This window comes from Ranitomeya variabilis, chromosome 5 (assembly GCF_051348905.1).
Source record: "Ranitomeya variabilis isolate aRanVar5 chromosome 5, aRanVar5.hap1, whole genome shotgun sequence".
NCBI lineage: Eukaryota > Metazoa > Chordata > Amphibia > Anura > Dendrobatidae > Ranitomeya > Ranitomeya variabilis.
Window position 1 is genome coordinate 223,964,221 of NC_135236.1, and position 12,731 is coordinate 223,976,951.

Genomic DNA, 12,731 nt, shown 5'->3' on the forward strand with positions numbered 1-12,731 from the left:
CCACAATGTTCTGCAACAATACCATTTTGATAACTGTACCCGATGGACAGATAACACACCTATACTAAATGTACACTAATATCGTAGGGCAAAATGTTTTCCTGAGCGGATACATTTTATCTACTGTATGTAAAAAGAAAAAAAATCTGAATGAATCCAGTTGTCACATACTGGCTACTAGAGCAGTCCTAAAAGATTGACGTCCTATCGTCTGCAGCTCAGTTTTCAGACTGGGATAAAAGACTCTTCTCACCATTATTATTGGGGGAGTGAGTTTAGGACATAACACCTCCACCAGTTGCAGGGGAAGGAATAAAAAAATTATATATATACACCCCCCTGAAAATCCTGACCGAATCCTGCAACTAGAGAGCACTGCAGCTGATCTGAAACAGAAGATCTTAGATAAACTAAATACCATCAATACCAGAGATCGACTGTCAAAGCTCAGCAAAGTAACACCACCAGACAGTATGCTAGAAGATCTAGCATCAACACCTACCACCACCATAACTCAAACTAATAAACTGATCTATGCTACTGCCCAGTAATCACGGAAATGCTTGGCTATACATCCAGTAAGAACAACAGAAGTATGCACCCCCTTGGAAAAGAAGACATCCATCCAACTACCACCCAATAAGCTGCCTTACAACAACATGGAAACTCCTGTCAGGCATCATAGCCACCAAGCTACAGAACCATATGAACCAGTACATGAATTCAGCTCAGAAAGGCATTGGGACCAACACCTAAGAACGAGCTCCTAGTAGATAGAGCAGTCGCTCAAGACTCAAGATCTAGACAGACCAAGCTCAGCACAGCCTGGATTGACTACAGGAAAGCCTATGACTCAATGCCACACACATGGATCTGTGAATGCTTGGCCCTCTACAATGTCAACAGGAAATTAAGAACCTTCCTCAGAAACTCAATGGGGCTATGGAGACCAACATCGAAAGTCAACTCAAGACAGCTAGCACAAATGACCTTCAAATGCGGCATATACCAAGATGATGCACTGTCCCCATTGCTGTTCTGCCTAGGCTTGAACCCCCTCAGTCAGATAATTACAGTGTCTGGCAATGGATACAAGCTCGAGAGTGGAAGCACCACCAGCCACCTCCTCTACATAGATGACATCAAGCTTTATGCGAAAAACGAACAAGACAAATTCACTAATCCACCTGACAAGAATCTACATACATACATACAAATACCATCAAAGAGTAAGACAGGTCCTGAAGAGCCAGCTCAATAGGAAGAATAAAATCCGCGCCATCAATACATATGCCCGGCCAATTATCAGATACCCTGCTGGCATACTGTGCTGGCCCAAAGAAGAGATGGAAGCTGCAGATGTGAAGACACGAAAGCTCCTCACAATGCATGGAGGTCTCCACCCTAACTAACACCCAAAGATTTTATACCAACAAAAATAAGAGTGGGCGAGGCTTGATAAGCATCTAAACCAAAATCACAGATGAAACAAGGAGTATCCAGGACTACATCAGAAAAATGGCTCCAAAAGATGAGATCCTGAGAGAAAGCCTAAGGCAGCAACAACAACAACAGATGTGGAAGGAAGAACAGGAACGTGAAGCACCATGGCAAGACAAGCTACTGCATGGGATGTACCATCAACAGATAATGGAGGTGGCTGACATGGAGAAATCCTACCAATGGCTGGAGAAAGCAGGATTCGGACAGAACAGAGGCACTAATCATAGCGGCACAAGAGCAAGCACTAAGTCCCAGATCCATAGAAGCAGGAATCTACCAGACAAGACAAGACCCAAGGTCGACTATGCAAAGAAACCTCAGAAACCGTCCAACACATAGTGGCAAGATGCAAAATGCAAGCAGGAACCGCGTATACTCAACGCCACAACCAAGTAGCGGGAATTGTATACAGGAACATCTGCTAAGCATATGGGCCAAGTCCCTTTAAGTCCATGTGGGAGATCCCAGAAAAAGTGGTAGAGAATAAAAGGGCTACAATCCTGTGGGACATCAAGATCCAGATGGATAAGCAGATATTGGCTAACCAACCAGACATTGTGATAGTAGTAGACAAGGATCAGAAGACAGCAATGATAATCAAGGTGGCAGTGCCAAGTGACAGCTACATCAGAAAGAAGGAATACGAGAATCTGGAGAAATACCAGGGCCTCAATGAAGAACTAGAAAAGATGTGGAAGGTGAAGGCAACAGTGATTCAGCACTTGGAGCAGTGACCCCTAAGCTGGGAAAATGGCTACAACCGATCCCAGGAGTAACATCTAAACTCTCTGTCCAGAAAAGCGCAATGCTGGGAACAACTAAGATCCTGCGCAGTACCCTCAAGCTCCCAGGCCTGAGGTAGAAGACCTGAGAATCAGAAAGGACACAAAAAAAACTCCACCACCATTGGGGGTGAGAAGGATGTTTTTTAATGTTAAATGTATTGAAACTTCTTGTAAAAATCATCAACAAGATATGAATGCTGAAAAGGTGTCGTCCCTCCACTAATTACTCTTTCCAGGATAAGCAGAAATATTGGATTTTAAATGATATACTTTTTAGGATATTGGACTGTGCACTTGTTAATCCTTAGAACAGGCTTTGTGTATATTCGGATGATACATTTGCGCTGGATGAGCACAATTCTATTATAGATTAGACACTTTTTTTTTACTACACGGTGAGCAGACACTGTTTTTGTACTGCTGGAGATGTAGTTAAAACAAAGCTAATATAAAAGGTCTGCATATTTAAACAATAAAACAAGTACCGTATATACTCGAGTATAAGCCGAGAATTTCAGCCCATTTTTTTAGGCTGAAATTGCCCCTCTCGGCTTATACTCGAGTCATTCCCAGGAGTCGGCAGGGGAGGGGGAGCGGCAGCTGTCTAATAATACTCACCTGCTCCTGGCGCGGTCCCTGCAGGTCCCTGGTTCTCCGGGCGCTGACAGCTTCTTCCTGTAGTGAGCGGTCACATGGTACTGCTCATTACAGTAATGAATATGGACCCAACTTCACTCCCATAGGGGTGGAGCCGCATATTCATTACTGTAATGAGCGGTACCATGTGACCGCTCACTACAGGAAGAAGCTGCTGGCACCCGGAGAACCAGGGACCGCGCCAGGAGCAGGTGAGTATAACGGGGGCATATTCACCTGTCCAACGTTCCACCGCCGGCACCGCTGTGTCTTCTGCGTCCTCTGCAGTGACGCTCAGGTCAGAGGGCGTGATGACACGATTAGTGCGCGCCGCCCTCTGCCTGAACAGTCAGTGCAGAGGACGCGAAAGACACAGCGGTGCCGATGGTGGAACGGGAAAGGCGAGTATAGCAAGTGCCGGGGAACTGAGCGACGAGAGGTGAGTATGTGATTTTTTATTCTTTTTATCGCAGCAACAGCATATGGGGCAAATATCTCTATGGAGCATCTTATGGGGCCATGTGCAGCATTATATGGGGCAAATATCTCTATGGAGCATCTTATGGGGCCATGTGCAGCATTATACGGTGTAAGTATCTCTATGGAGCATCTTATTGGGCCATGGCAGCGTTATATGGAGCAAATATTTCTATGGAGCATCTTATGGGGCCATGTGCAGCATTATATGGGGGCAAATATCTCTATGGGGCATCTTATGGGGCCATAATCAGCATTTGTGCAGCATTACATGGGGCAAATGTGTCTATGGAGCATCTTATGGGGCCATAATCAGCATTTGTGCAGCATTACATGGGGCAAATATCTCTATGGAGCATCTTATGGGGCCATAATCAGCATTTGTGCAGCATTACATGGGGCAAATGTGTCTATGGAGCATCTTATGGGGCCATAATCAACATTTGTGCAGCATTACATGGGGCAAATGTCTGTATGGATCATCTTATAGGGTCATAATAAACATTTGTGCAGCATTATATGGGGCATATTTTAATATGGAGCATTATAAGGGGCCCATCATGAACTGTATGGAGCATTATATGGGGCTCCTGATTCAATATGGATATTCAAAAACACTTAACCTACCGATGTCTCAATTAATTTTACTTTTATTGGTACCTATTTTTATTTTTGACATTTACCGGTAGCTGCTGCATTTCCCACCCTAGGCTTATACTCGAGTCATTAAGTTTTCCCATAGGGCTCTCGGCTTATACTCGAGTATATACGGTAAGTTAAATACGTGTATTATAGAGCTTTGTTTTCTTTGAATATCCATAGACGAGTGAAAAATAAACCTCATAAAATGGCACTACAAATGCCTAAAAAGAGGTGCTAAAATATAAAATTTATTTCAAAACAATCACGCATCATGGAAAGCCAAACACTTTGCACGTAGCCCAGCAATCTCAGCATGCAAGGGATGTTACCTGGGCAATCACGGCTTCCCTCGTCTCTCCATATCTCCTGTAGAACAGATGGTCAGTCTGGATGTAGAGCTGGCAGGTATTTTTCTCTGCCTGCGCTGCTCGTCTCCTCCTAAGGATGACTGGGCCAGTCTCTTCATGTTCGTCTAAGTGTTCCTAACAGCGGTCACAAATAAAAGCAGACGACTTACTATCACAGTATGAAGGAGAGAACATAATCAGAACTCGTGAGCTAGTTGCAATGTAATAACATCTAGAAGCAAAAGCACACAACAGTGTACTTGAATAATATGCCATATTTTAAAGGGATATTGGCAGCAGGCTCTTGCTATTTAATCTGACAGAGCATAATGTAAGGGCAGGGAGCCTGATTGTAGGGATGTGTCACTTATAGGGCTGCCTACTGGAGTTTCAATACAATCAGTGTTTTATCAGAAGGAGATTCTCATTGCCCAACTAGGTCTCACAGAAGCCAGACCAGCTAACCTGTGTAAACCCGCCTCCATCCACTGATTGGCAGCTTTCTGCCTATGCATAGTGCAGACAGGACGCTGCCAATCAGGAGTGTGGGCGGGTTATACAGGACTGAGCATTCTGACCACTGCTACATCTACAACAGAGAAAACAGGGATTTTATCAAAACAATCAAAGCAATTTATCAAGTGACATCGCTGGGATGGGGGGTCTTTGCCCCTACTTCATGCAGCTCTCAGATTCCATGGCCAGAACCTGCTGATAGATTCCATTTAACAAATACATTAAAACGTTTGACTGACCGCTATTGGATGTGTGTGGATTCGTTTAGAGAGGTCGTCCAGTGTAAAATGGCAGGTCTGCTCGCACTGTGTGACTGCAGACTTATGAATCCCCTAGTGTGTGCTGCGAGGATTTGCCGCTTTCTGAGCCAGGAACGGCAGTGATGTATGTGTTATACATTCTCCAGGCCAGAACCGGACTAACGTGCGTGGCCTGGCTCTGTACAATTGTATGGCGCGAGGCCGTGCCCTGTGATGCAGCCATGATGCTCTATACCAGGGGTGTCAAACTGCATTCCTCGAGGGCCTCAAACCATGCGTGTTTTCAAGATTTCCTTCTCATTGCACAAGGTGCTGATTCTGTGCAGGTGATTAAATGATCACCTGTGCAATACAAGGAAATCCTGAAAACATGACCAGTTTGCAGCCCTTGAGGAATGCAGTTTGACACCCCTGCTCTATACAATTGTATGGAGGAAGGACATGCCCATTAGTCGGGTTCTGCCCCGGAGTATGTATAACACATACATACGCTCCGTTCTCGGGTCTGGAACTGGCACATGCCTGCATCATGCGTGCACTGGGGGGATTCATAGGCGAGTCGTCACACAGAGGGATTGCAGGCTTATTTTAGACCGGACAACACCTTTAACAGCAAATTTGCGGCAGAAAGTTAAGCAAAGCGACAAGTTATAACAGAGCCAACAACAGAGCTCTTAGGCTACTTTCACACTTCCGTCGGTACGGGGCCGTCGCTATGTGTCGGCCCGACGTACCGACGGACATTGTGAAATAAATGCACAACGGACATTACAATGGGGCAGCGGATGCGTTGAAAAACTGCATCCGCTGCCCCATTGTAATGTCCGGGGAGTAGGGGGCGGAGTTTCGGTCGCACATGCGTGGTCGAAAATGGCGGACGCGACGCACAAAAAAACGTTACATTGAACTTTTTTTGTGCCGACGGTCTGAAAAAACATGACGCATCCGTCGCACGACGGATGCGACATGTGGCCATACGTCGCAATGCGTCGCTAATGCAAGTCTATGGAGAAAAACCGCATCCTGCGGGCAACTTTGCAGGATGCGTTTTTTTCCTCCAAAACGACGCATTGTGACGTACGTCACACGACGCAAGTGTGAAAGAGGCCTTACCTGTTTGCTCGGTTCACTTTGAGACGACATCTGATACATTTTCATCCTTTCAAACACGGAGTGATCGGCACATCCCCCCTGAGCTCCATATTTATGAGGATATTCTGCAAAGCGGAAAGTCAAGAAGGTTACACAAACGGCTCACGTCTGACAACATTTGACAAGGAAAACAACAGATAATCCCAAATTGCTTTCGGAGTGAAAAGGTCTTACTAGCTAAAAGAGCAGGTGGCAAATAATTTCACATATAAAAATATTATATGTCTTATAGACAAGCAGAAACCCCCGGATGTCTCATTTATAGTCTAAATTAAAGCACCGACTGGGTCAGAGGCTTGGGCCATGTGGTCTAGTGTCGAGCACTTTATATGGAAATCCATCCATAATAAAACCAATTGTTTTGGGCTTTGTAATCAGTGAAATGCAAGTAAAGCCTCCGTCTCGGAGATCTGTACCTTGTCTACATCTCATGGCCAGCAGAGGCAAGTGGCATACTGGGGAAAGTCTGAACTGCCCCTTCCCCGCGGCACACTGGTGGTAAGGCAAGGGAAGCGAAGGTGCGTCAGCCAGTTTGGAGAGTACGACTGGGCACCCATCTCAGAGGTGGAAGAGGCGGCAGAAGGGAGCACATTATATACGGTGACTGTACATTAGCATTGTGCAGCCACACGGCATAGGAGGGAACTACTTTAAATGTGCCCAATCATTAGGGAGATAAAATAGATCATTCGGTCAACCGCTCCCACTAAAATGAGCAGGGTCAGCTCAGCTGTACAAAGTCTAATTTTTTCTGAGCATCTCATCAAAAGCTTCTTCTGCACCGCTAACAACATGGAATCATTTTTCTTCATGAGGTTTTCTCCAACAAGTCTCATAGGCAACCGCTAATATATTAGAAAGGGTTGTCTCATGAAGACGACCACTAAAGCAATAAAATGGCGGCTGCTCAGCAGTGGATCTGGTGTGTCAGTACTCGGGCAATGAAGTGTTGTGACTATGAGAACCCGCGTGTGCCTACACACATTAGCCAGCCGTAACGCTCATCTCCACTGCTGCCGCCGCCGGACACTGGCACAGTTACTTCTCATTTCCTTTTACCGATGCACTTCGCGTTACTGACAAAGGTCCATTTTTAGGACCGAAATGTCTGATGCTTTGCATTGACTGCACAAATAAGTATCTACTATTATCACATCCGAGTGCCAAGTTTACTTTACATACTTAAAGGCATAGGTTCCTACCGGGGCACCGATTACGGGGGTGCAGTGCTCTACTACAACACCAAATTAATATTCACCCTTTCCCCTAATCCTAACCACCCCCAGCACCAGCGTCACTGACTGGATGCAGTCACACTGCCATACTACTCGTCCGAGGATAAAAGTCACATATTCTGAAAGGTCTGCACAAGCCCTATATCAGGATACTATTAGTAGGTTACGCAAAAATGACCCGACAGATTCCCTAACATTTTTCATTTATCAGATGCATGCAACTATTTTTTTTTTCCAGAAGATTTTAAGTTCAAAGTCATAAAATAGATGTCTCACAGACTGACCACAAGTTACAGGAATTCTTCACATGACCCTAAGGGTAAGTTGACACAGGACGTTTTTGCTGCGGTTTTTGCTCCTTTTTTTATGCTAATTTCAGCTGCTTTTTACAGTACCAGCAAAGCCTATGAGATATCAGAAATCTCATGCACACACATTAGTTTTTTGTGTGATCAGTATTTTGTGCTTTGCTGCGTTTTTTGGACAGAGCATGTCACTTCTTTCAGCGTTTTTGCTGTGTTTTTTTCATCCATTGACTTGAAAAAAAACGCAGCAAAAACACAGGTATCATTATTTGCCGTGTTTTTGCTGCTGAAAATCCAAGGACATTAGTATGGACAAAGAGAAAAAAAAATGCACCAAAAAACACACCTAAACCTGCGTTTTTGACAGCTTCTTTCCTGCCAAGAAGATCAGGTTTTGCTGCAGAAAAAAAAAAAGCTGAAAAAACGCCCTGTGTGAATTTACCCTAAAAGCTATTGCAGATTTCAAAAGTATACAGCTCCATTACAGAAATATGACATTTTCCCCGGAGATTATTTATTATGTTCTAAAGATCACGGAGGTTGAAGGGCATGGAAAGTAATTTCATATCAATGTCTTCCAATTCATCTTGGAAGAGCTCTGCCTCTCACCCCTTTGTGCATGATAATAAAAGTAGAAATCCCCAAACAGTTCACCACATTTCCTCTTTTAAATTCTTTTTACGCTTTAATTTTCCTTTCTCCTAGAAGGCACATGTGGGCTATGTGCACAGGGTGCGGATTTGCCTGCGGATCTGCAGCAGTTTTCCATGCGTTGTACAGTACCATGTAAACCTATGAAAAACCAAATCCGCTGTGCACATGCTGCGGAAAATACCGCGCGGAAATGGTGCGGTTTATTTTCCGCAGCATGTCAATTCTTTGTGCGGATTCCACAGCGTTTTACACCTGCCCCTCAATAGGAATCCGCAGGAAAAGACATAGGAAATCCGCGGTAAATCAACGGTAAAACGGTGCGGAAAAATCCACACATGAATCCGCAACGTGGGCACATAGCCGAACTTGGCTTCCGAGTTTGTTCTGCAGTGGTCTAATTTACTTGAAAACTGATGTGACACTTAGTCTGTCTGCCAGGCTTTGTGACACTAGGATGTAAACAGCCAAACAAATGGAGCCATACTATACATTTGATCAGATTGGCAAAGTGCATATGAGTCCACATTGTGGTGGCTACATCCCCTGGAGCGGGTCTGCCGAATTGCTTTTTGAATACATTTTATTATGCCTTTATGCACTTTACTTCCATACCTCTTGTATTGACAACTTGACCATGAATTCATTATGGTAGGAGAAGCAATATTAGGCACAGCACATTATTCCTAATCATTTGGTAACTCATCCACTGTTTTGCACTTGCACTTTTTCAGTAGGACTATTAGATGTCGCCCTCTCTTGTTAGAGTACTATTTTGTTCATTTTTTACAGTGCATTCTTTTGTATATGTTAGCATGGCACTTAATGAGCATTTTTTCCAGAAAGATTCTGTATATTTCGGAATGACTTCGCAGCTCTACATTTTTTTCCTCTTTTTAAATGTATGTTTATCGTCTTTACCTTCAATTAATAAAGGTGTTAATTCATTTATACTCGGCATTCGTTTCCTTTCTCTTGCAGGTTTTGCTTCTCTTTTGTGAGTAATGGAGTCCAAGTAAGCTAAACTTCAATCCAATCTAAAGGTCCATTTATGGTGCTTTAAAAGGCCAAAGACTGGCAACATGCTTACAGGATGGTGGTCACTTAAAGGGAACCTGTCACCCCCCAGGGCCTATTAAGGTAAAAGAGACACCTTCAGCAGCACTAAGGCTGCATTCTGTGAAGGTGGCTCTTGTGTTTAGTATCCCTAGGAAAGCTGAAATAATCACTTTTATACATTTCGCGTCATACCTGTATTGTGTCAGGGAGGTATGATTTCTCCCCGACTCAATCGCCTCGCAGCCGTCGATCATCACACCGGGCGCCGTCGCCTCTCTGTCTTGTGCTGTCACCGGCGCTTTGCAATTATTTCTCGGGCATGCACCGTGAGCGCTGCCTTGGAACTTACATCAAGTGATGTAAGGAGATCGTGTCTGCTGATTAACAAAGGCCGCCTGTGCATCAGATACGCACTGAACCATCTGTAATACATCATTCTATGCACATAGGCGCCTATTATTCTCAGCAGCACAAATGTTGTTTACACAGGACAATGTGCTGCAGAGAACAATCATCTATTTCTGGGACTCCCACCAATACAGAGACCAAGGGTAGGAAATGCCGCATTGTAAGACCACTGCCTGACCGCTGCTCCACAGACTATGAATGATCAGCCACGGCTTCATATTAAGTCATTACAAAGCCCCGTGAACATTCATGATAGAATGTAACTTGCTGATCTCTGGGGGAGTCTGACATCAATGATGACCGCAATCATCATGTTAACAAGTATCCTGTGGCTGAAGAAATAGCTGCCATCACGTCTATCTTAAAGTTCGCTCCCTGAACTTAAATATTTTGGTAGCAATCAAGGTGCAAAGATTAGTGACAGATTCACCCTTGTGATCAACTTTCTAGTTACCTCAACTCACATAGAAATTCGAGGCAATAGTGAGGTGTCAATTTGGCTTTGCATCTGTAATTTTCACCCCCCCCCGGTAATGAGAATAGAGTTCCCCTGTAGCTCCAGATGTGCTACTCCATTAGCAAAAATTAACCTGATGTCATACACTATGAAAAGTTGCAAAACTTTTTAGTGAACAGAGATAGCGGAAAAAATGTTGCTTATTTTGGTGTTTTCACACCAGCTTCAGCCAAAACAGGGAGCGCTGGGGTAGGATGGGCAACATCCACTTGCCTAATTCATGATGAGAGGTGCTGTAACACCTTAGTCTATAAATCTCACTCCGGTCTCTGACTGGAGTAAGTTTTGTGTTGAGGCACACACTACTTTTAAGACATGCCTGATTCATTAAAGTGTGTGTAAATGATTCAGGACTCCAGAACGTCCACTGGTCAAGACTGACAAGAACAACTCCGGTCTTAACAAATCAAGGCTAGTGAGGAGCGAGCAAGCAAACAGGCACTCCCCACATGTATTCAGGCTGTCTAGCAGTCGCAAATCATGCAGCTGCATCGACAAACTAAATCACCGAGCACGCCGAAATACTCGGGAGACCACCCGAACGTGCTCAGGAAAACCCGAGCGAGTATACTCGCTCATCACTAATCAAGGCCTCCGTCCTTCTGTTCTTTCTCTTTCCTACTTCTCCAGCAGACCTCTTCACTTCCATAAAAGAGAAGGCAGCCTAACAAACCTCAGCAGAAATTTTAATGACCCCTCATTCTTTTTTCACCCATTAAAGCTGGTCCACCCGTACTACCCCAGGAGTATCCGTCAGCCTCCCGCGATACCCTTTATGTTGGCTGTAAACACCAGCCTATTGCCAGCTGAAGAATATATAGTTTCCTGACTGCATGGCTCACTAGAAGCGTAGAAGAACATTAAAGAAGCACATTGCTTTGTCATAAGAGGAAGCTGACACTAATTGTGTAGTGGTTGCTGCCTTGTAGCACAATAGGCATTGGTACACACAGAAAAAAGTTTATTGTGGTGTGATAACCTACTTTATATATCAGCACTAGCAGACTCCTACTAACAGGCGGTAGTAAGACATGTGGTCTACTGACACATAGGTATCATGAAAAAAGCTGAAGTTCACCGTGACGCGGCTCAGGGGCTAGCCATCAGGTTGAATGACACAAAGCCATGAATGACACAAAGGATTTGTCTGACAGCTCGGCGTATGTCCCTGTTCTCCAATGTGTACACGGCAAAATCAGAGACGGAGTCACCGACTAATACCGCTAACGAACATCACTGGCTGTGAAGACGGATCACTTAACCTGGGGACAGCAGTATTATTAGCTCTAATTGGGCTGCTAGCCCTGCTGACCATTCTGTCATGGCAACAGCTGATCCTCCGTGCCACAGACTTCTAAAAAAAAGTGCGCCCTTTATATGCGGAATAATACTTGTACCTGAATTTGGCCTTTTTCAATTTGATGGTGACCAAAAAGCCATTAGCACTAGAGAATCATTATCAAGCAACTTAGCCAGCAAAAAAAAAACCTATCTAATGAGACGCAAAGCAGAATATATTACAGCCATTTCCAAACTCTAAAAACAAATCTCTGTGTACGGAGGCCGAACAAACCTTACAGGTTAGAAAGAAAAGAAAGCAGGACGGGCGTGTAGTTTGTGTACACAGCCTGGTTACTGGACTCTGCCAGAAGACATTGTACCATGCAGATGTTGGACTTTGCATTGAAAACACACAGATATTTGCAGCAAAACTATGTGTAGTTTGGGCCATTTTGGAGTCAAAAAAAGGCTTGAGTAAAAATAAAATTAGTCGGTTTGGTTACATCGTCATTCTGGTGCCTGCATCCATCCGATTACGTTGTCATTCTGGTGCCTGCATCCATCCGATTACGTTGTCATTCTGGTGACTGCATCCATCCGATTACGTTGTCATTCTGGTGCCTGCATCCATCCGGTTACATTGTCATTCTGGTGACTGCATCCATCCGATTACGTTGTCATTCTGGTGCCTGCATCCATCCGATTACGTTGTCATTCTGGTGACTGCATCCATCCGATTACGTTGTCATTCTGGTGCCTGCATCCATCCGATTACGTTGTCATTCTGGTGCCTGCATCCATCCGATTACGTTGTCATTCTGGTGACTGCATCCATCCGATTACGTTGTCATTCTGGTGCCTGCATCCATCCGGTTACACTGTCATTCTGGTGCCTGCATCCATCCGGTTACGTTGTCATTCTGGTGCCTGCATCCATCCGGTTACGTTGTCATTCTG

General features: G+C 44.5%; 1 protein-coding gene across 1 annotated transcript in view; it reads right to left on the bottom strand.

Annotated features, from left to right (window-relative positions):
- ADAM10 (ADAM metallopeptidase domain 10) overlaps positions 1–12,731 on the bottom strand; it is a 232,388-nt gene that overhangs the window by 39,328 nt on the left and 180,329 nt on the right. The window contains exons 5-6 of the mRNA XM_077263832.1: positions 6,280–6,383; positions 4,373–4,525 (exon numbers count right to left, since the gene is read on the bottom strand). Of these exons, the coding sequence (XP_077119947.1) occupies positions 4,373–4,525; positions 6,280–6,383 (257 nt within the window). The remainder of the gene's footprint in view (positions 1–4,372; positions 4,526–6,279; positions 6,384–12,731) is intronic.